Below are 23,809 nucleotides of genomic sequence, written 5' to 3' on the forward strand. Positions count from 1 at the left end.
TGCTTGGCGATGAGTATCCTTGCTGCTGTTGTTGCATACAGGAAAAAAGTTCTGTCCTTCTTTATCACCCTCTGGCCGACAATACCCAGGAGAAAGGCCTCTGGTTTCTTGGGGAAAGTATACTTAAATACCTTTTTCAACTCATTATATATCATTTCCCAGAAGGCCTTCACTCTAGGGCACGTCCACCAGAGGTGAAAGAATGTTCCTTCATTCCCTTTACATTTCCAGCATTTGTTATCAAACAAATGGTATATTTTGGCAAGTTTAACTGGGGTCATGTACCATCTATATATCATTTTCATTACATTTTCCTTCAAAGCATTACATGCAGTGAAGTTCAACCCAGTGGTCCACAACCTTTCCCAGTCCTCGAACATGATATTATACCCAATGTCCTGTGCCCACTTTATCATAGCCGATTTAACCATTTCATCTTGTGTATTCCATTTTAACAGCAAGTTATACATTCTTGAAAGTACCTTAGTCTTAGGTTCTAGCAGTTCTGATTCCAATTTCGATTTCTCCACCTGGAACCCTAACTTTTTGTCATTTTTGAAAACTTCTTTAATCTGAGAGTAGTGTAACCAGTCTCGCACTTTATCCTTCATTTTCTCCAAACTCTGCAATTTCCAATTGTCTCCATCTTTTTCTAAAATTTCCCAATACTTTGGCCATTTGGCCTCCATATTGGGTCTTTTTCGGGCCTTGTTGGTGCTGACCTTTAAAGCCCTAAACGGCCTCGGTCCAGTATACCTGAAGGAGCGTCTCCACCCCCATCGTTCTGCCGGGACGCTGAGGTCCAGCGCCGAGGGCCTTCTGGCGGTTCCCTCATTGCAAGAAGCAAAGCTACAGGGAACCAGGCAGAGAGCCTTCTCGGTAGTGGCGCCTGCCCTGTGGAACGCCCTTCCAGCAGATGTCAAAGCGATTGACATTCAGAAGACATCTTAAGGCAGCCCTGTTCAGGGAAGTTTTTAACGTGTGATATTTTACTGTATTTTTGGTTTCTATGGAAGCCGCCCAGAGTGGCTGGGGAGGCCCAGCCAGATGGGCGGGGTATAAATAATAAATTATTATTATTATTATTATTATTATTATTATTACCGAGAACCATTTCTCATCATAAGTCAGTCATGTTAACACTAAGAGGAGAGATTAAAAAAACCAAGATGGAGTCTCAATGAAAACTTATTAAATGATGAAGAAATTTTACAGAAAGCAAAAAAGACATTGAGAGAATTTTTAAAGTTTAATATGAATCAAGGTACAGATATTAAAGTAGTGTGGGACGCTGGAAAAGCGGTGATTAGGGGATTCTTTTTTCAACAAAATATGTTTCAAAAAAGAATGAGGGAGAAGAGAAAAACAGAAATTTTAGAAGAGATAACAAAAAAGAAAGAAAAAGAACTCCTAAAGAATCCAGGAAGCGAACAATTAAACAGAGTATTAAATTGTTACAATTTGCAACGATCATTGACCAATAAATTTATTGGAAAATCAAAGTATTAAAACAGAAATTTTGAATTTGCAAATAAGCCCAGAAAATTACTAGTGTGGCAACTCATGAAAAACAGAGTGAAAGAGTCGTTAAGAGGCTGAGAATAGGAGAGAGAACCAAATGAGATTGTGAAAGCTTGGTAAGATATTACAGAGATTTATACCAAAAACGAGAGGCAAACCATGAAAAGATAGAAGAATTTTTAAAACATACCAATCTACCAAAAATATCAAGTGAAAAAATGAACATGCTTAATGCGCCAATTACGATCTTTGAAATTCAATGTGCAATTAAAAAAGCAAAAGTAGGAAAACCCCCAGGTTTGGACTTACTTTCAGCCGGTTATTGTAAAAAATTGAAAGATCTTATTGTTAAGTTGTGGGCGAACATGTCAGACGACACAGCGATTCTTCAAACAGCTCTTCTTTATTCAGATGCCAGAACAGAACTGACTGAGGAGCTCAGTCAGCCTGCTTATATAGAGCTCCAGAACAATGCAACTGTTGCCATTTTCTAAAACTATCCAATCACTGAACATCACTTTTCGATCCTTCATTTGCATAACTATCTACAGTATCCCCCTGCTGGCCCAGGGTGAGAACTTCAGTACATAACACTTATATTGTTCCCACTAAAAGACATGATGAATATTTTAGTTAATGGGAAAACACCAGTTTCATGGTCAGAGGCCTATATAACGCTCATTCCTAAGCAAGGGATGGATTTACAGCAGGGGTCAGCAAACTTTTTGGAGGGGGCTGGTTCACCGTCCCCCTGACCTTGTGGTGGGCCGGAGTGTGCGCACGCGGCGGAGGGGGCTTCTCTCTCCCCCCCTCTCTCCCCTGCCCTGCCCACCTCTGCTGCTCTGCCTGCGGTTGGGGGCCGGCGGCAGGGGCACCCCTCCTTTTGGGGCCAGCTTTTCTGGGCACCAGGCTTCCTATTAAAGCCCAGCCCCCTTCCTCCGTGGGACGGGAAGAAGCCAGGAAGAGGGAGGGAGGAGGGAGGCTGCCATAGTGAGGGAGAAAGGGCAAAAAAAAAAAAAAATGGCGCCCAAATTTTTTTTGAAAAAAAATTGTGATTGCACCTATCCAAGCGGTGATTGCAGAACCGTTCACGGGCCAGATTCAGAGGGCAATTGGGCCGAATCTGGCCCATGGACCTTAGTTTGCCGACCCCTGATTTACAACTTTGCACCAATTATAGGCCAATTTCATTACTTAATAGTGACTACAAGATCTTTGCGGATATCTTAGCAGAAAGACTAAAAAACGTTCTGAAGGAAATAATACATAAAGATCAGGCTGGTTTTTTACCTGGATGCCAAATGCAAAATTATATAAGAAACATCATTAACATCTTAGAATACTTGCTATCCAGAAACAATAAGCAAGCAGCATTAATGCTGGTTGACACAGAAAAGGCGTTCAATAATATTTCCTGGAGGTCAATGGGTTTTGGCGAAACCTTTGTCAGAGGAATACTGTAGAGGCAGTATATTATGGACAACAGTCCAGACTTATAATAAACGGAAGGGAACTAGACAAGGGTTTCCTCTATCCCCATGACTATGTATCTTGGTGTTGGAAATTCTGAATAGGAAAATAAGGAATGATGTAGGTATAAGAGGTATAGTATTGGGAGGAAAATCTTACAAATTGAGAGCCTACGCTGATGACCTTATCATTACTACGGAAAATACCAAAGAAAGTTTTCTGAAAGTGATTGAGGTGATAAAAGAATTTCGGCAGGTGGCTGGTTTTAAAATTAACTGTAAAAAACCCGAAATTTGTTAGTTAAAAATATGGAGTTGCAGGGAAAAAAATGAAATTTAAAAAATCACTGGATTAGAGGTGAAGAAGAAAGTCAAGCGCTTAGGGATTTGGCTAACAGCAAAGAATATCAACCTATATGAGGAAAATTACATGAAGACTTGGAATGAGATAAAAAGAAATTTGGAAATTTGGGATAGACTACATCTTTCTTTTTTGGGAAGAATCTCCACAATTAAGATGAATGTCCTTCCGATAATTATTTTTTTGTTTCAGACTATTCTGGTGTTAGGGGGAATACACTGCTTTAAGGACTGGCAACGAGACATTTCGAAATTCATATGGCAAGGGAAAAGACCTAGGATTAAGCATGAACTATTACTTGATGTTAAGGGTGTTGGAATTCTGCCTCGGTCAGAGGAATGTGCCTACCTCTCCCAGGCACCGGCTGAATTCCTTTTGACCTCCCCCTGTGACTCCCGGCAGGTAAACATGCGAGGTCTGTATCGGCGATTCTTCTCAGACTGTGAGAAAAACACACCACTGCTTCTCCCTCCTCCCTGCTCCCCAGGGAGGGGAATCAGACTCAGACAGAAACGTATTTACATGCTTTTATTCCTGTCTTTAGCAGCCATACAGATAAAGATGTCTGCAGTCTTCACAAACAACAGATAGAATCATAACTCCACCCTTGTACATCCTGTACAGGTCATAAGTCACACACTGAGCTCACATCCGGTGCTCAATACAGAGAATGGACTGCCCCTTTATTGCCATGGTAACAGTCACAAACATCCTGTCTGGCTTTCCAGCCACCAGCAGCTAGCTTAGCTGCTGCTTCTTTCTTCTGCATTGCTTCTTTATAGTAACATCCTCCCCCTAAAGAAGTAATGCGTGCAGCATGCAATGCTTGATCTAGAGAAGAAAACAAACAGTTGTTATATGTATAACACTCCCCTGTTGTTTCAGTTCCACCCTTGGAACTACCCACCACTGGTTTTACCAATGTACCTCTCTGGTTGTGTGATTTCCAAGGAATGAGTGCATCTGCATTACCTTGGTTAGCTATTCTCTGTTGTGCCTTTGTCTCTGACTCAGACACAGCTTCAATTTGACCTTGGTCGTTTACAACAGCAACACATGCAATAGCTAGGTTGGCAAACTCCTTTGAATACCTTTTGGGTGGTACACCCTTCGTTGCTCTCTCAGACCTACGTAAGAGGTGCTGCTCTTCTCTGCTTTCTGGTTCAGCCTTTGGACTCTTTGGAGAACCAGTACTAAGCGTAATCAGTGGTTCGTCCTCCTCCTCTGAGGGTCTAGTCATTATGTGAGATTTTCTCTCAATGACTGTGACAACTGAGCTGTCTGAGCTATCGCTGTCATCATCAGTACTACTGAATTCAATAAAATCAACATCATCATCATCATCATCATCATCATCTCCTGTGGGAAATGTGTGAACAATCACTCTCTCCTGTTCAGGAGCACTCTCTAGGAATTTTGTGAGAATCACCTTACCAGATTCAGACAAAATTACTCTGTAGAGACCCTTTTCATAACCCACAAAAATGCCTCTGGCATTCTTTACTCCCCCCAGAGCTTCTGTCCTCACATGAGACCCAAAAACCTTGAAATGGGCAACAGAAGGTTTTCTATGGAACAGTTTCTCAAAAGGAGAACTTCCCAACTCTGTTGAAAATTTTCTCAACCACGTATAACAATACGACATTAGCGATTCAGCCCAGTACTCATGTGGCAGATGTGAACTTAGCAATTGCGCCTCCATTCCCTTTTGCAATTCTTTGTTCACCCTAACACAAACACATCTATTCCAAGCTTCTTCGGAAGTAGCAATTTTGTGTCTTATCCCTTTCTTCTTCAGGAACCTCTGGAAATCCTGTAAGAGAAAAATTGGCTTCTCATCTGTGCAAAGACAATCTATGTCAGCATCATGCATATTTTTAACCTTGTCACAAAACTCTTTAAACCTTTCTAAGGCGTCTTTTGGTCTCTCCAAAAGATAAATCCAGGCAAAACCTGTGAAAGAATCAACACATATTAGGTAATACTTTGCATTGCCTCTAGATGGTGCTAGAGGACCAATCACATCAGCATACACCCGCTGAAATGCCCTATTGACCCTCGAGGTGACCTGCTTGGCGTTCTTCTTGGCTACACCTGCAAAGGAGATCATGTTAGAATTACAATTTATGTAATCATTTTGATCAAAAGTCAACAAATACAGTCCATCTTTCTCTTTGGCAGAAAGATACAGCTCTCCATCTTTGTAGATTTCACAGCACTCAGCATCATATGACAGTTTTAGTCCCTTCATAGCAATCTGCGATACGCTGAGCAGATTGTACTTCAAATCTGGAACCAAATAAACATTGTTTATAGTCAAGTTCAGACTTTCAAGGTACACAGTCCCAATTCTGGTGGCTTTCAGCTCCTGACCGTTGGCCTGTTGTACAACGAAGCTTTGCTAGGACTTCCGGTTGGCGCCAGCGCTAATGGCGGCTCGTTCTCCGATCTCCGGAGAAGGAGCTGCTCCACGAGTTCGGGTCTGACCGCTACGGCGAAGCGGGGACCCCTAAAATCACAGGCGCGGAAGCCTGTGAACAAGGAGACTCGGTGGGCATCGTTTGCGCCCCCCTTTACTGCAAAAGAGCCTTTTTAAAGGCTCCGGAGCATCGGGGGAGCGCGGAGCTGAGAGTCGCTACCCAGCCCGTGGAGTGAAGCCGCATCGCCATTGACGGAGAGCGCCGATTCCTTCCTGAAATTTGGACTGAAAAGAGATTCCCGTGAGTAGGATTGGCAACTTTACCGGGACTTTAAATTAAATCCTTAAAAATTTGGCCGAAAGTGGGGATGGTAAATAAAGGAAGTCTGCCTCCCCCGGATTGCATGATTGCTAAAGCAACGGATCCAGCAAGCTGTAATTGATAAATTTAAGGATAATCTTTGAAAGGACCAACCCTAGCATTGAGCTTAATCCCCCCCCTAGCAAGCAGGAATGGGGGGGGGGGAAGAAGAAGAAAGGAAACCTGCGGGAAAAGTTTTAAAGGGACAATTTACTGCAGCCTCTGACTCTGGGAACGGACTGTCGGGGTGAAGCACTTTGACAGGGAACTGTCAGATGTGTTGCAAAGTGGGGACTTTATTAGATACAATTTCCTGAGACTCTGTAGAAACAATACGGTTGCAACTAAAAAGACTGAAAGACGTTTCTTAGTAACTTTTTCCCTCTGAGGGTTTTTGGACTTTTTGTTTTCTTGCTTATTGAATATCTTGGCTCCCTCTAGAGGGCTGAAGGCAACAGTTGCAACATTGACTGTTAAAAGCAAAGTCACTGGATTTTTCCATTCAAGACCTGTTCCTGTGAGAACGACCTTGGGACATGAGTGGCCCTGCAGATGAGATAGCAACAAGGTCTAAGGCTAAAGCAGCACAAAAGAAAAGGGGCTCTTTATCAGGACTATTGCCAACAGGTCCAGGCGGACAGGAAAAAGGAATAAGTGCATTCATGGAGTCAGTGACGCAGGCATTATTGAAGATAAATGAATCTTTAGAAAAATTGAATAAACAGAGTACAGAAAATACTAAGCAACTGGCAGACTTAACGGCAAAATTAGACTTGAACACCAAGAGCGTGACATCTAACACACAGATTATACACAAATTGGTCGAGGAGAACGCCACAATCAGGAAGATTGCGGAAGAAGCCAAATCTACTGCGGAATCTACACAGGAAAATTTAGTACCGGTTTGCAGGAGGCTTGACCAACATGAGGCGACCCTGTCTTTATGGGATATGCAGCGTAAGGAGAAGAACTTGAGACTGAGGCTTGTTCCAGAAAGTGAAGGGGACAACCTAGTGGACTTTCTCACAAAAGAAATTTCAGACTTTTGGCAGGAAAACCTAGAGGAAAAAGAATTTGAGATAACAACCGCCTTCAGATTGGGCAGAAGGCAGGGTAGGAAGATTCCAAGGGACTGCCTGATAACATTGAGATCCAAAGAGGAAAGACAAGATATTAAGCTTGCATTACCAGAAGACACTTCAGATTCAAAACGTCTCTGTGCAAATTTACAGGGATATCCCAAAATATATTCTGGAGGTGAGAACCCAGTTCAAGACTTTGGTTGACCTGCTGAAGAAGAACAACATACCTTTCAGGTGGGAATTTCCACAGGGTTTGTCTTTCAATTTCAGAGGAAAGATAGTTAAGATAAGAACAGTACAAGATAAAGAACAGTTTTTGGACAAGTACGGAGAGGACCTGGTGAAAGGGGTTTTAAACTCAACATCGGATACAGACTTGGGGAACTTGACATTTGGACTTAAATCACCAACGGATGAAGAACAGCTGCAGGGTGCAGTTGGAGGCAACTAATTAACAATGTCTCTGCGATTTTTAACTTGGAATTGTAATGGACTGAACCTTCCCAGAAAAAGGCGTGAGGTTTTTCATATTTTGAAAAAAGAACAATTGGATCTGATTTGTCTACAAGAAACCCACGTGACAAGGGCACAGAGAAGATTACTTATAAATAAAAGATTGGGACAAGAATTTATTTCATCGGATAAAGTTAAGAAAAGAGGAGTGGTGATTTATGCAAAAGAGGAATTGGCTCCAAAACAGATCTTCAAAGACGAACATGGAAGAATCTTGGCAATTGAGATACAGATTCAAGGAGAAATAATTTTGATATTTGGAATTTATGCACCGAATGAAGGGAAGGCAGAATTTTACAAGAAACTGCATGAGACATTAATGGACTATTTGGACTATAAGGTGATTCTTTTAGGGGATATGAATGGAGTCGTCTCTACAAATATGGACAAGGCACAAAGACAGGTAATCTCCAAGGACGGGAGATTACCTAAGACTTTCTTTGAAATGACGGACAATTTAGATCTGATTGACATCTGGAGAACAAGAAACCCTCTCGAGAGGGAGGGAACATTCTTTTCAGAATCACAGATGACCTGGACAAGAATAGGCCAAATATGGATTACTAGTGGAATGGCTCCAAAGATAAAGAAAGTGGAAATCTGCCCAAAGACATGCTCCGACCACAATGCGGTAAAGATGGAAATGAAAATAACAACAGCTGGCTCCTTCAGATGGAGAATGAATGACACTTTATTTAGAGATCCAGAGGTTTACCAAAAGGCCCAAAAAACTTTGAAGGACTACTTTGAGATAAATCTGAGGACAGAAGTGGAGAAACGAGTGATCTGGGACGCAAGCAAGGCCGTGATGAGGGGTTTCCTGATACAACAGAATTCCTTAAAAAGGAGGAAACAGCAGGAGAAGAAAGATAAAATTTTGGAAAAGATAAAAGATAGTGAAAAGAAATTGAGATCTAACCCAAAGTCACATGAGATCTTGAGAGAAATTAAACTGTACCAGAAGCAATATATGGAATTGATGAACCAGGAGATTGAATGGAAAATTAAGCGAATGAGACAAAAGACATTCGAATCGGCAGATAAATGTGGAAAGCTCCTATCATGGCAATTGAAGAAGAGACAGAAATTGAACACAGTCACAAGTTTGGAGGTAGATGGAAAGAACATTTCTAAACCAAATGAGATCAGCAATTGCTTTCAGAGTTATTTCAGAAGACTATACGCACAAGGGCCGGAAAACGAAAGAGAAATGGAAGAATTTCTCAAGAAATATGGATTACAAAAAATTTCGCAACAAAGCATGTTGCTTTTAAATGAGAAAATAACTGAACAAGAGATAGAGGGTGCCATTCAAAATATGCAATTGGAGAAATCTCCAGGGCCAGATGGATTAACCTCCAGATACTACAAAGCTTTGAAGGACTGGATAATACAGCCGCTTAAGGAGGTTTGTAACGAGATATTAGAGGGGAAAAGGGCACCCGAGACGTGGAAAGAAGCCTTTATTACACTTATACCAAAGACTGAGATTGATAAAAAACAGATCAAGAACTACCGCCCTATTTCATTACTTAATGTGGATTACAAAATTTTTGCAGACATTTTGGCAAAAAGACTGAAGAAGGTGCTGGTGGAGGAGATTCACAAAGATCAGGCAGGCTTTCTCCCGGGTAGACATATGTCTACCAATGTAAGGAATATAATTGACATTATAGAAATGTTGACAGTGAATATTAATACAAAGGCAGTTTTAATCTTTGTGGACGCGGAGAAAGCCTTTGACAATATATCTTGGAAATTTATGAAGAAGAATCTCCATGGGATGGGGGTAGGCCAAAAGTTTGAAAATGGTATAAGTGCAATTTATTCTGAGCAAAAGGCAAAGTTAATTGTAAATAATGTGGTCATGGATGAACTACCTATTGAAAAAGGGACACGTCAGGGGTGCCCAATATCCCCATTACTTTTTATATCGGTCCTGGAGGTTTTGTTAAATATGATTAGGGGGGACCAGCTGGTAAAAGGGATTCAGGTCGGAGCCAGACATTACAAATTGAAGGCCTTTGCAGATGACTTAGTATTGACCCTGCAAGAGCCAGACACTAGTACCAAAAGAGTTCTGGAATTAATTCAAGTATTTGGCCAGGTCGCAGGATTTAAGTTGAATAAACAAAAAACCAAGGTACTGGAGAAAAACTTAACAAATGTTGAAAGAGAGAGATTCCAAGAGGAAACTGGGTTAGTGGTGGCAAAGAGTGTAAAATACCTGGGGATTAACATGACATCTAAGAATGTAAACCTATTTAAGGATAACTATGATAAGTGCTGGACAGAGATAAAGAAAGACTTAGAAATATGGTCGAACCTGAAGCTTTCCTTGTTAGGTCGAATCGCAGTAATCAAAATGAATGTATTGCCTAGAATGTTATTTTTGTTTCAGACATTACAAATTGTTGATAAATTGGACTGTTTCAAGAAGTGGCAGAAAGATATATCCAAATTTGTCTGGCAGGGCAAAAAGCCCAGAATTAAATTTAAGATACTTACTGATTCTAAAGAAAGAGGGGGGTTTGCCCTGCCGGACTTAAGACTGTACTATGAATCGGCAGCTTTCTGCTGGTTAAAAGATTGGCTACTTCTTGAAAATGCAGACATTCTAGATTTGGAAGGATTTGACAATAACTTCGGTTGGCATGCATATATTTGGTATGACAAGGTTAAAGTGTACAAGGGTTTTAAAAACCACATTGTTAGGAAAGCATTATACAATGTTTGGATTCGGTATAAAGACTTATTGGAAAATAAAACTCCCAGGTGGCTTTCGCCAATGGAGGCCAAGGAGGTAAAGAAACTCAATATGAGAACTAATTGGCCGAAATATTCTGAAATTTTAGAACAAGAGGGTGGTGAACTTAAACTACAAAGTTACGAGAAAATAAAGTCCAAGGTACGAGATTGGCTCCATTATTTTCAAATAATGGAGGCCTACAAACAAGACAGGAAAATTGGTTTCCAGGTGGAGAAATCGAAATTAGAAACAGAACTGTTAGAACCCAATACTAAGAATTTATCAAGAATGTATAACTTGCTGTTGAAGTGGAATACAATAGATGAGACAGTGAAGCCAGCTATGGTTAAATGGGCACAGGACATAGGTCATGACATTATGTTTGCTGACTGGGAGCAGTTATGGACCACAGGTATTAAATTCACGGCATGTAATGCCCTACGAGAAAACATTATGAAAATGATTTACAGGTGGTACATGACCCCAGTCAAGCTTGCGAAGATTTATCATTTGCCCAATAACAAATGTTGGAAATGTAAAGAGACTGAAGGTACCTTCTTCCACCTTTGGTGGACCTGCCCGAAGATTAAGGCCTTCTGGGAAATGATTTATAATGAGATTAAGAAAGTGCTTAAGTGCACATTTCGCAAGAAACCAGAGGCATTTCTCCTGGGTATGGTCGGCCAGTTGGTGCCGAAGAAGGATAAGAATTTCTTTTTGTATGCTACTACGGCAGCAAGGATTCTCCTAGCAAAGTATTGGAAGACACAAGAGCTACCCACGCTGGAGGAATGGCAGGCGAAAGTGATTGACTTCATGGGACTGGCAGAAATGACCGGCAGAATCCGCGACCAAGAGAAAGAGACTGTGGAAGAAGATTGGAAGAAGTTTAAGATATATCTTAAGAGTTACTATAAAATTGAGGAGTGCTAAAATGCTGAGGGAAAGGAAGACGTAGAATTGCAGCGGTAAATTGTGTTCAATTTAGGGTGAAATTGAAAAGGAGAATGAATTTATATTTAATTGGCTAAGAAGGGTTGCTGAATAATTGTTTAAAACAAAGGATGCAAAAAGGGGAAGGTATGGGGAATTCCGGGAAAAGAGGTTTATGGAAATAAGGTAAAGAAAACATGATTTTTTGTGTTTGTTTTTATGTTGTTTTTTGTGTTTGTTAAAAATTTGGAAATTAATAAAAATTTTATTAAAAAAAAATAAATACAACGAAGCTTTGCTTCTTAAACGACGAAAATAGATCCTTGCGTGCTGTCATGTGAAACGTACACCCCGTGTCAATGACAAAAGCGTTCTCCACTTCTGGCGTGGTTCCTTTCGACATCAAAGCCTTTGCAGGCTTCGCCTGTGACTTGGTATGACTTTTGCCTGGTGCCTCAGACTTCGTGGAGCTTCCCTTGGCACCTTTGTTCTGACGTGGCTTCTTGCAGTTCCGCTGAAGATGCCCAGTCTGTCCACAATTGAAACATTGGACAACGTTCAAAGCTACAGCGTTTTCTCCAGTAGCTACAGCAGTGGGGGTGTTAGAACTCCGTTCTTCCTGCCCCTTGTCCTTCACCTGCAGTGCAGCAAGTCTGTCCTGTTCATTAAGGACGACGGCAAAGACCCTCCGAAGTCAAATCTTGCGCTGGGAGGGACCCCAGCTGACTGGCAACGGATTTGTAAGTCCGATTCAGGCTGTTTATCACCATGAAGCAGAACAATTCCTCCTGCAGACGGAAATTGCGTTCCACCATCTGTTGGCGCAGATATTTCATTTCCATCAGGTGCTCTTGAACATCTCCATCAGGCGCAAGCCTCAGGTTGGTCAGCTTTTCAAAATACAGCAGCGCTGAAGAACCTGCATCTCTCTGATGTGTCCTTCTCAGCGTGTCCCAAACTTCTTTCGCGTGCTGTAAACACACACAGAATTATAGCCGTTCTGGCCTTCACATCCTGTGACTCCCAAGCACGCGTTGGTGCTGCAGGGATGGGGTTCTCAATCACCTCAAACAGTCTCTGATTCTGCAGCAGGGCCTTCATCTTAATAGACCAAGATGCATAATTGTCATTGGTCAGGAGGGGTGGAGAAGGCAGGGCTCCCCCCTTCTTGGCATCCATTTTGAGTCCTTTGCCTTTAACTCTCAAACACAAGCCTCTAAAATCCAAAAGCTGGTTTGTTTACGCTCTTGGGCACCTGGCAGCTCTAACACTGGCTGCTTGGAAAGTCCCTTCCAACAGTTCGTCAAAACAAAGACGTTGTTTTTGCCTCTCTGAGGCATAGCCTGATAGCCCAGCCCTTCTGAGTAGCTTTGCACTCCACCGGCGGACGTTGCTTAGCAACAGTGCATTCCTTTTCTTGTACAGGAAACCACAAGAATTCCTGGAATGCAGGCCTCTTCTCACTCGGAGCTGTTTTCCCAAACGCTGCTCCCGTGAAGCAGAAAATGAATCAATCTGCATTCACACTTCTAAGCCCGAAAATCTCATACCTTGGGCTCCGTGGCTTGGCTGTCAGCTTCTTCTGGTCAGCTTTCTTCCTGCAGAAGATCAGCCCCTAACTTCAGGCTTCCATGGAGAGAGATGAAAACAGCAGCTCTGCTACTATTTCTGCAGACTTCCATGGATTGTAGAAACCATCCTCTGCTACCAATGTTGGAATTCTGCCTCGGTCAGAGGAATGTGCCTACCTCTCCCAGGCACCGGCTGAATTCCTTTTGACCTCCCCCTGCGACTCCCGGCAGGTAAACATGCGAGGTCTGTATCGGCGATTCTTCTCAGACTGTGAGAAAAACACACCACTGCTTCTCCCTCCTCCCTGCTCCCCAGGGAGGGGAATCAGACTCAGACAGAAACGTATTTACATGCTTTTATTCCTGTCTTTAGCAGCCATACAGATAAAGATGTCTGCACTCTTCACAAACAACAGAGAGAATCATAACTCCACCCTTGTACATCCTGTACAGGTCATAAGTCACACACTGAGCTCACATCCGGTGCTCAATACAGAGAATGGACTGCCCCTTTATTGCCATGGTAACAGTCACAAACATCCTGTCTGGCTTTCCAGCCACCAGCAGCTAGCTTAGCTGCTGCTTCTTTCTTCTGCATTGCTTCTTTATAGTAACAAAGGGGAGAGGGGTTTTTTCCTTACCTGACCTCAAATTGTATCACGATGCAGCGTGCCTAACTTGGATTCGTGAATGGGTAGTACTGCAAAACACAGACCTGCTGGATATAGAGGGGTTTGACAACCATTATGGTTGGCACGTATATGTGGTTTATGACAAGGTAAAGTCCACAAGGGTTTTTTGAATCATACGATAAGAAAATCCCTTTATAAAGTATGGGCTAAATATAAAGATTTACTCAAACTGAAAACCCCTTGGTGGCTTTCCCCTATACAAGCTTTCGCAGTTAAGAAAAAAAAAATAACTGAACTTTAAAAGGGTTCATTCCAAAAAAACCCAGAAGTCTTCCTGTTGGGAATCATGTTTAATGAAATCCCGAAAATGTTTAGAAGAATTTTCATGTATGCAACAATGGTGGCTAGAATTTTGATAGCAAAAAATTGGAAAGGAGAAGTGATACCCACCAAATTAGACTGGCAGGTGAAGATGATAGAATATATAGAACTAGCCAAAATGACTGGCAGCTTAAGAGGTGATTCAAAACATAGCTTAAAGAAAGAATGGAATGTCTTTAAAGAATATTGTCAGGTGGTGGTGTGGTTGCTCGAGAGCAAACAGGCAAGACTCCAACCTGTCTTTTCCAGGCTTTATTATTAATACAAACTATTTACAGTGCAGAGCGTCGCAAGTCCATGTCTGCTCAGTCGCTAACAGAATCTGGGCATGGCCGGTCCTTGTACCTCCCCCAGCATAACAGTCTTGTGACCCCCATCCTTCTCCTCCCCTCTCTGCGCCCAAACCGGCTGCGCAGAGTGGGCGCTGGCAAAGGGGGACTTGCCTCCCCTCCGCTTTGCTCAGGCTCGGTGTTGGGGCTCTCCCTAGCATCTCCTGGTCCCTGCACCCCCTCCCCACTGGAGGTGGGGCTTTCCTCCTCGCCAGAGGAGGAACTGCTTTGTAAGATCTTCGGAGGCTCCCTGTAACACAACTGCCCTTCCACCTCTCGCCTCTGAGCTGATGGCAGTTCCCTAACAAATATTTACAGCTACATTGTAAAAATGCTTTGACGAGTCTAGGCTGAACCTTGCAGGACAATATGAAACACAAATAAATTAAGTGATAATTAAAATTAAGAAGTGATAATACAAAGTGTGAAATCGAAAGGGAAGCCTAGAAAACATAGTGGGATGAATGGAAGTCAAAGGAATATGTGATGCTTTTTCTTGTTTGTTTGTTCTTTAGTGTTGTTACTGTAGTGTTTTGTGGTTGGTTGGTTGGTTTATTGTTTATTTGTTTTTAAAGTATTGTTTCAATAAAGTATTAAAACAACAACAACAACCAAACGAATGCATCACCTGGAGTGCTGGATAGCTTCCTGCCGGTGCGTTTGCACCACGCTGGTCTTCGCATCCCCTTGCCCCGCTGCCCACCTCACAGTAAGCAGCAGTGCAAACAACGGGAAGTCAGTGGTGCCGGTGATACTGTGGACTTAGGTCAGCTACCTGAGAGACCCCGTTCCTCATGCAAACCTGCCTGGGCTCTGAGAAGGGGAGGCCCTTCTCTCAGTCCTGCCCCCCTGACAGGCCCGCTTAGTGGATGGAGGTGTGGGAGAGGGTCTTCTCGGGGGGGGGGGGGGCTGCTCCCAGACTCCGGAACGCCTCCTGGAGAAGCCAGAATGGCTTCCTCCTGGCTGTCCTTTCGTCAGCTGGTGAAGAACTGAATGTTTTTGAGGAAAGGGCTGTTGCTGTGATTTGTTGTTGTAATTATCTGTATTTTTAATACAGATAATTTTATATTATTTTAAATCTATGTGTTTAATTGCATCTTAATGATTTTATTTTCTGTTTTTAGCTTGTTTAATATATCTGTGTAAGACACCTTGAGGCAGGATATTATTATTATTATTATTATTATTATTATTATTATTAACAACAACAACAACAACAAATACAGTGGTACCTCGGGTTAAGAACTTAATTCGTTCTGAAGGTCCGTTCTTAACCTGAAACTGTTCTTAACCTGAAGCACCACTTTAGCTAATAGGGCCTCCTGCTGCTGCCGCTTCGCTAGAGCATGATTTCTGTTCTCATCCTGAAGCAAAGTTCTTAACCGGAGGTAATATTTCTGGGTTAGCAGAGTCTGTAACCTGAAGCGTATGTAACCTGAAGCGTATGTAACCCGAGGTACCACTGTACATGAATGAATGAATGAATGAATGAATAAAACTGAGCCCATGGCTTGCAGGAAGGAAGGTGTTCTGATCTTATGCCTCTTAGTAACATAAGTACAACTCCCCACATCAGCCTGAAGCAAGAGTTTTAATGTGGTTTCCTTCTTGCAAAATACTGGCCTAGTCTCTTTCTTTTGTTCCAAAACAGATGGAGGAAAAAGTGATTGCTAGTGGCATCTTCCGCGGGAAGAAGGCTGGCTATGCCCAGAGCCTGAATGAACCGTTTCTTGAGACCAGGCTAAGTGAGTAGACCAGAAAGGGCAAGGCTGGTTGAGGATTTGGTTCACTGGAGGCACAAGGCCTGACACACACATTGTGGGCTCCTCCTTTGCAAGGAAATGCAAATATGTAAGGCTACACAAGCAGAGGAGAATGAAAGCTTAAAAGCCTGATTTCCTAACCAAACTTTTGCATAGCTAAGGCATCTCTTAGGAAGAGTCGCCCTGGAAACAGAAGAGAACTTGGAGCTAGCTTACCTGAGAAGACAAACCCAGGGTCCTTGGAATGAAGGTTGGCAGAGACTGGTGTCTTTAGGCTATATGGTTTTATTTGCCCATATATACAACCTGATCAGAGGATAGAAGGGCTCCCAGCATTAACACCCTAGCAGACCTTGCTTCCCCATTAGTCACAGCTTGGGGTCCAGCACAGAGCAAGCAGGTCTCTGTGTCTCCAAACTGCTTCCGGCTCTCCCACACAACTCTGCCTTTTGTTCTCCTTCCTAGCAGTTTGTGGGGCAGAGGAAAGACCCGCCCATTCGCTTGATGGCATGGAGCAACTTACTTGGTTGTGCTTCACATTTTCTTCACATGTAGTCAGCCACAACCACTGCCTAGGCAGAGGGACTGGTTTAGCAGGCTTGCTCTTATACCTTCTACCCCCACAGATACAGAACCCAAGAATTGGAAGGAACTCAGAGTGTCATAGAGACTGAGCCCCCCCCCCCAACTCACAACAGTAATCCTGTACACAAAGAATTCTGGCCAGGGATGCTTTTAGCAAACAAAAACAGGTAGAGGAGAAAGGCATGAGAGCTGCTTCTGCAAAACATCAGTCTAGCTGGGTTACAGACATTTAACTTTAACTGGTACATAATTAAAGGGTTTGATACATATTTTAAAAGCTTTATATGTACAGTGGTACTTAATTCGTTCCGGAGGTCCGTTCTTAACCTGAAACTGTTCTTAACCTGAAGCACCACTTTAGCTAATGGGGCCTCCCACCACTGCTGCGCGATTTCTGTTCTCATCCTGAAGCAAAGTTCTTAACCCAAAGTAATATTTCTGGGTTAGCGGAGTCTGTAACCTGAAGCGTCTGTAACCTGAAGCATATGTAACCCGAGGTACCACTGTAATAAGATTAATGTAACAAAGAATATCACAAGCATAAATGTGTCAACAATCATTGACTTAATAGGTTTGTGGGCTCTGGTATTTCAGCCCCCTTACTTGAACCGTGCATTTTAATTGTGCCAGGGGAGGGTTGAGGGGATGTTGAGTTCAGAGATGGAGCAGCTGATCAAGGCGCAAGTTGTTTTGTCACTGAGGCAAAAATTAATCCCAGAAGCACCTCTCCTTCCTGCCTTCAGCAGTATAAATATTACAATATGTAAATAAATAGCAATTTCTGCCCTTCCATAACAATCAACTTTGCCTAATGGTAGAGCTGGTACTGACTGGGATATGTGTTTTGTTATGCCAGAGGCAGCCTAAAATCTCTCCCCGAGATCAGTTTCCTTTTGTGCATGTCTCCTTGTGGCTCCCCACTTTTGTGCCGGGACTGTGACCCTTGCTCTTTCCTGTGTTCCTAGACGAGAGCGAGTTGAGCCCCAAAGTCCTGCAGCTGATCCGCCACGAGAGAGTGAAGGTGAGGGCTGGGGTGCATGGGGCAAGGGCAGGCCAACCTGCACAGTGGTCCTTGAATGGTGTGTGGCTAAAGCTGTGACTCTCAGGCGAAGCTGCCTCTGCTTCTAAGACTCGCCTCGTGGTTGGTTTTCAGTATGTGACGCCGGTGGTGAAGTACGACCGGAATGGCTTCAAGCCCCGAGAGCGGCTGCTGGTTCTGACGCGTGTGGCAGCCTATGTGGTGGAGATGGCCAAGATCAAGCAGAGGATTGAGTACGCCACCCTGGGAGGTAACATCCCTGCTGTCCTTGGGCAGCCCTTTCCCTTCCCAGGCATCCAGCCAAGTGAGATGGGAGAGACCCCCCACCCATTTGCCTCCTTGGCAACAGAGCAGCCTGTTTGGATAGCATAAATGGCCTGGTCAGCCAAGGCCATCCCTCTGGCAAAGGAACTGGTTGGGCTGGTTCAGCAGTCTCTTCTAGCAAAGAGCCTGAAAGGGACCCAGGTTGACCGCCCCCTCCCCCACCTCATAACAGTCCTTTCTTGCAGTCTGTCAAATGGTCCATGTGAGGGAGAGGAAGCAGTAAAGAATGAAACTCAGTTCTGCATCCAAGCACACAATAAAATCTACCTGCCAGGCTTCTTTGCAGCTTGGCAAAGAAAGGCAGTCCTTCCAAATTTTTCTAGCAAGTGACTTTGTTTTGCATTCTTTTTCCAAGGCCTTTCTGCCAGCAGCTTGGGCGACCATATCTTAGTCATCCATGTTTCAGAAGACAGCAAACCAGAGAAGGTAGCAGTTTCCCTTTACCCGCCCATGGTGTGTGTTTGCGTGTGTGAAATGCATGGAAATAAAACAAGCTAAGGAGCAAAAGGAACGCCTTACTTTCAGACAATGGATGCCTGTGATACAGCTAATCATTATCAGAAGAGAAAGGCATGACTTTGAATAAGTGTGGGGAGAGCACTCGTGTCTTGCTCTTACTATTATCAGGGGGGGCACTGTGAAAACAAGATGCTGGGCTAGAGGGGGCCCCTTTGGCCTAATTCAGCCCAGGCCTCCTCTTCTGTACTCGTGAAAAGTTAGCTTACCAGTTTTTATTTTTCTTAGTGGTAGGATATGGGGCTGCACACCAAACTACATGAGATTAATGAATTGTTTAAGATAGCTAGGAAAAATGGCTTTACAGAACAAAAGTGTGTTTTCCAAAGTCCTATTAGATACAAATATAAAAGTATTATAAAAAATGTACAAACTGCTGTTGGAGCAGGAAACTAAAGAGGAATTTGTGAAATCGAGCATGATTAAGTGGACACAAGATGTGGGTCACAGTACTGATTATGAATTATGGGGAAAGTTGTGGAAAATAAACATGAATTTTATGGCATGTTATGTGCTAAAAGAAAATGTGATGAAAATGTCCCACAGATGGTATTTAACACCCATCAGATTGGCAGAACTGTCTAAGAGTTTACTACTATACACCACGGCTGCAGCTAGAACCTTATTGGCACAAAGGGGGAGAACAAGTCTAGTACCCACTAAGGAAGAAAATGTTTGAATTTGCTGAACTGGTTGGTCTGACAAACGGGATAAGAGAAAACAAAGATCAGGAATATAAGGAGGAATGGATAAAGTTTATTTACTATTTCAAAAACCAGTATAGACAAATTCATAGTTTGCAGGACTCAAGTAAATCCAGCAGATTTGAAATAGGGTATTTGACAGATAACAAATTGGATGATTAAAAATATGTGGATTACACGGAGTAGTAAAAGGTAAAGGTACCCCTGCCCGTACGGGCCAGTCTTGACAGACTCTAGGGTTGTGCGCTCATCTCACCCTAGAGGCCGGGGGCCAGCGCTGTCCGAAGACACTTCCGGGTCACGTGGCCAGCGTGACGAAGCTGCTCTGGCGAGCCAGAGCAGCACATGGAAACACCGTTTACCTTCCCGCTAGTAAGCGGTCCCTATTTATCTACTTGCACTTTTGACATGCTTTCGAACTGCTAGGTTGGCAGGCACTGGGACCGAGCAATGGGAGCGCACCCCGCCAGGGGGATTCGAACCGCCGACCATGCGATCGGCAAGTCCTAGGCGCTGAGGTTTTACCCACAGCGCCACCCGCGTCCCAACACGGAGTAGTAGAAAAGCAAAAGGAACCAGGAAAAGTGTGGAAGAGAAGTCATATGGTATATGTATAAATGTGGTATTTGGTACGAAGTTGTAAGTGGGACGGGGGGAGGGGGGTTAAATATGCTCTATGTTCCTGTTTTAGAGAATGCGAAGAAGAAAAAAAGAATTTTCCTGCCACACCCTTTGAGAACCACTGGTATAGGGACATGTTTAGCCCAAGTGCATTTTTTTATTTTATTTTTTGCTTTTGAAAAGTGTTATTAACCTCTTTGTATTCAATTGTCAAATGCAGCTGTCTGATCATAACATAGTGGTGAAAAGGGAGTTTCTCCTTGAATGGAGAGCCCTGCCTGACTCCATTTCTTGCTTCCAGGGAGACGCCATTCTGCAGTGTGAGCACTTTTTTGAGACGGTCACAAAACTCTGCATTCTGGCCCACAGGCAGAATGTCTCGGTGGTCCAGGGAAGGTGGGTCCCTCACTCTTCTGAGGCCTTTGCATTTGCAAATGAATGAAATCATGGGATTGATCGTTCTTAAGCATCACCCACATCTGTTGACATAGGAAGCACAGGCCTGCTTATCAGCCTGAATTTCACACTCCATGTATTTAAAGCAAAAACCCAGGGGACTATTTTGAAGAGGCTGTTCTGATGCCACATTGGGAAAGATACACCACTGAATTAGGAAGGGCAGGAGAGGCCTGGTGCCTTCACAGCCTGTAAGTGGGCTTCTGGGAAGCATCTGAACAGCCATTGGGGGGATTCTGGCCTGATGCCTCTGACATCCTTGTCCCAGTGCAGGTGGCTCAGAAAAAACCACTTGGGTCCCAAATGAAATATCTGAGACTGCCTCCTTCCCTCTAGGCCCTTTCGGGTGCTAAGATTGGCAGAGGAGCCCCTCTTGGTAGTTCTGCTGCCCTCAGAACTGCAAGGGGGTGGTGGTTGTAACCCCAGGAGAGGGCCTTCTCTGTGTCAGCCCCCAAACTGCAGAACTCCCATCCCATTGAAGTGCAACTGGTCCCTTAATTGTACAGCTTTCCATGACTGTTGAAGACACACCTGTGTTTTTGGGACCCACTTCAATTCCTGGCAGTGGCTCTCCAGGGACTTCACTATCAGCCTTATTATTTCTGCATGGAGAGCAGGTCTTCTCTCCCTGAGTTCCCAGACCCTTCCCTAGAGGCCAGGATGGTGGTTTTGCACCTAAGCCTGGTGGGCTTGTGAATGTCATTGCTGGTGTTTCTTTTTGTAGCCTCCAGTTCCAAATCAGTTCAGGGAAAGAAGGAACAATGGTTTTCACCACTGGGCAGGATGCTCAGGTCTACAAAGCCAAAAATGGACAACTGACGGTGGTAAGTCCTTTGCAATGACTGTGGCCCTTTTTCTACAGGCAAAGAACTGGATGCTGAAGGAATGACTAGCAAAGCAGATTTAGGGGCCTAAATGTTGTAGCTGGAGTGAGGTTTTTGCAGGTAACTTGGGGTGGTGAGCAGACCAGTGTAGGAACATTGCAAGTGAGTGTCTAGATAACCAAGAGGAATCCAATTAAACCCAGGTATAGTGTCAGACCAGACCATCATGAAGCCAAGCAAGCTTTCAAAAGTCCCTTGGGTATGTTTAAGTTGGCCTTGCTTGAATAATTGCATGTGAAGCTGCCCCCTAGGCCAGACGGTGTGGCTGCTTGTCCACCTAGCCTAGGCGACAAGGGCTGGAAATGTCAGGTGCTGAGCCTTCTACCTCCCAGGCAGGTGTGCTGCCCCCTTATTTGTCTATATTGATAATCTGTTTGTGATTTTCCATGCTGATGAGCTGTAACCTTTGTGCCCATCCCTCTTTGGAGTCTGAGGCTCAAACTACAGCTTCTTCCCTTGAAGAAGGGAACAGCTTCTCTTTCTCTCACCCAACTGTTTTGCTGGACATCCAGCAAAGCTGAATGTTGGAAGATTTAGGAGACAGATAAAAGAAAGGACTTCTACATGCAGCACATAGATAGACTGGGTCAAATTCTTGGAGTAGAAGGCTATCAATAGCCATGAATCATGATGTCTGTGCACTATGTCCAGAATAAGAGGGGACAGTCCTCTGAATGCCAGTTGCTGGGGGTCGTCAGTGGGGAGGAGGCTGCTATTGCCTTCACGTCCTGCTTGGGGGCTTCTTCTCTTTGGGGCAGCTGGTTGATCCCTCTGAGAGCAGGAAGCTGGATAAAAAGGGCCACCTGATCTAGCAGGCTCTTAGATTTTCCTTCCTCATCGTGCGACACAGTGGATGATTTATAATAGGCAAGATTGTCAAAACATGCTTTTATTTCAAGGCCGGTGCTTTCTAAAGAGAAACATCAAAAGTAGATCAATCAGACCAAAGGTCCATCCAGCCCAGCCCCCCATTGCTCGTAAAAAAGTTTTTTAAAATCAATTTTCATCTTTAAACTATTTAATATGCTTGTATTGAGATATATATTTGTTTACATTAAAACATACGACATGCAACAATTATATGTTAAATATTAAATATTAAAAATAAAACCGCAATAAACACTTGGATAAATGTTTCTGAATATAATAACAAAGCTGTGTCAAAGTGTCTATACCAAAATTATTACAGATATGATGTATAGCAGTACGTATTGCTTTGATTGGTGACCATAAGTAAAATGTACCGGTATTTTGTATCAACAACAATTAGAATTTATAGGGATTTATAGGGCATTAATTTCCTTTTAAAAAGCCAGATCCCTTAGTTGCCTGTCAGCTCCCCTTTGTCCTTTTGGTGGGAATCACAGAATTGTAGAGTTGAAGGGGACCCTGAGGATCATCTAGTCTAACATCTTGCAATGCAGGACTCTCAAGTAACAATGCTTCTGCTTAGGCAGGGGCTGCAAAATGAGAAGGGAGCCATCTATTTTTTTTTTTTTTAATCTTTCTATGTTTAAATCCAACAGGTATCACCCAGAATAACATCCTGATGGAAGCACATGTTCCACCTTTGCCTGTTAACTGCTGATGTTCGAAAGAGAAAGTAGCCCAAACTCCTCTGTGGAGAGGAGCAGAGTCCATATTATAATTATGATGCTTACAAAGAGTGTTTTGATGCCATAGGACTGTTGCAGATCCCATGACTGACTGTATGAATACTCCCAATAACTGGCTATATTTTTGTGATAACTTGCCTCTAATCTAAGTCAACAGTTACAGATTTCCTTAGATTTCCTTAATAGGTCCAAGTGGGGAAAGCCTCAGAAAAGCATTGCACCTTAGAAGTGGAGGAGGAAGTTCTACACTCTGGAAAAAGTATTCTTCCCATTACAGGGTTGGAAGCGTAATGGCAATCTGTAAAGCTGAATCCTACAGCCTGGAGAAATGCGAGGCAGGCAGCTGTTGTCCCTTAGGGTTTGGGAACACAACTCTCCTCATTGTTCTCTGGCACTGTTTTTGGGGGGAACCTTGAGATCCCCGCTGCTGCTTGGGCAGCCACAGGCCCACCGAAGGGAGATGGGGTGGGGTGGGGGGAAGGTTCTGCAGTCGAAATCGTGCCTCCATGTTCCTCTCTATACTAGCAACATGTGACTGTAAGTGGCAATGTGAATTAAAAAGACTAAGAGAAACACGGCTTTGAAATGATCTTGTAGGGTTTTTTTGTTTTTGTTTTTTAAAAAGAACTAGTTCCTGACTGGTTTTATTTTATTTTTTTAAAAAAAGATTTTTATTAAAATTTTAAAGGTTACATAAGTAATAAAAAAACAACAGAAAAACACCCAATTAAACCAAAAAAGAAAGCAATACATATAAACAAGTCACATCAAAGAAAAAAGATAAAAAATGAAAAACAGGCAAAAAACAACAAAAAAGAAGATGCATAGAATCCAGAAAAAAGAAAAAAAAGAAAAGAACAAATCAAACCTTTACATGACTTTCCTTCTTTAACTTATTTCCTTGACCTCCTCACACCTCCCCTCTTTGTATTCTGGTTCAGTTAGATATTTCAGCAAATCCTTCATCTTTGTTTTTATCC

General features: G+C 43.1%; 1 protein-coding gene and 1 long non-coding RNA gene across 5 annotated transcripts in view; one reads left to right on the forward strand and one right to left on the reverse strand.

The window, feature by feature from the left end:
* Positions 1–23,415, forward strand: part of MYO1H (myosin IH) — a 128,544-nt gene extending 105,129 nt beyond the window's left edge. For all 4 annotated transcript variants that reach the window (XM_079949330.1, XM_079949329.1, XM_079949332.1 and 1 more), the window contains 7 exons: positions 15,973–16,066; positions 17,635–17,690; positions 17,823–17,958; positions 18,388–18,458; positions 20,175–20,269; positions 21,054–21,153; positions 22,740–23,415. In XM_079949330.1, the coding sequence (XP_079805456.1) occupies positions 15,973–16,066; positions 17,635–17,690; positions 17,823–17,958; positions 18,388–18,458; positions 20,175–20,269; positions 21,054–21,153; positions 22,740–22,763 (576 nt within the window). In that variant the 3' untranslated portion in view covers positions 22,764–23,415. The remainder of the gene's footprint in view (positions 1–15,972; positions 16,067–17,634; positions 17,691–17,822; positions 17,959–18,387; positions 18,459–20,174; positions 20,270–21,053; positions 21,154–22,739) is intronic.
* A 37-nt stretch (positions 23,416–23,452) lies between these two features.
* The window catches only part of LOC307201147, a 225,646-nt gene continuing 225,289 nt past the window's right edge, over positions 23,453–23,809 (reverse strand). Inside the window, exon 3 of the long non-coding RNA XR_013832585.1 lies at positions 23,453–23,467. This is a non-coding gene — a long non-coding RNA (uncharacterized lncRNA). The remainder of the gene's footprint in view (positions 23,468–23,809) is intronic.

This window comes from Podarcis cretensis (assembly GCF_951804945.1).
Source record: "Podarcis cretensis genome assembly, chromosome: 13".
Lineage (NCBI taxonomy): Eukaryota > Metazoa > Chordata > Lepidosauria > Squamata > Lacertidae > Podarcis > Podarcis cretensis.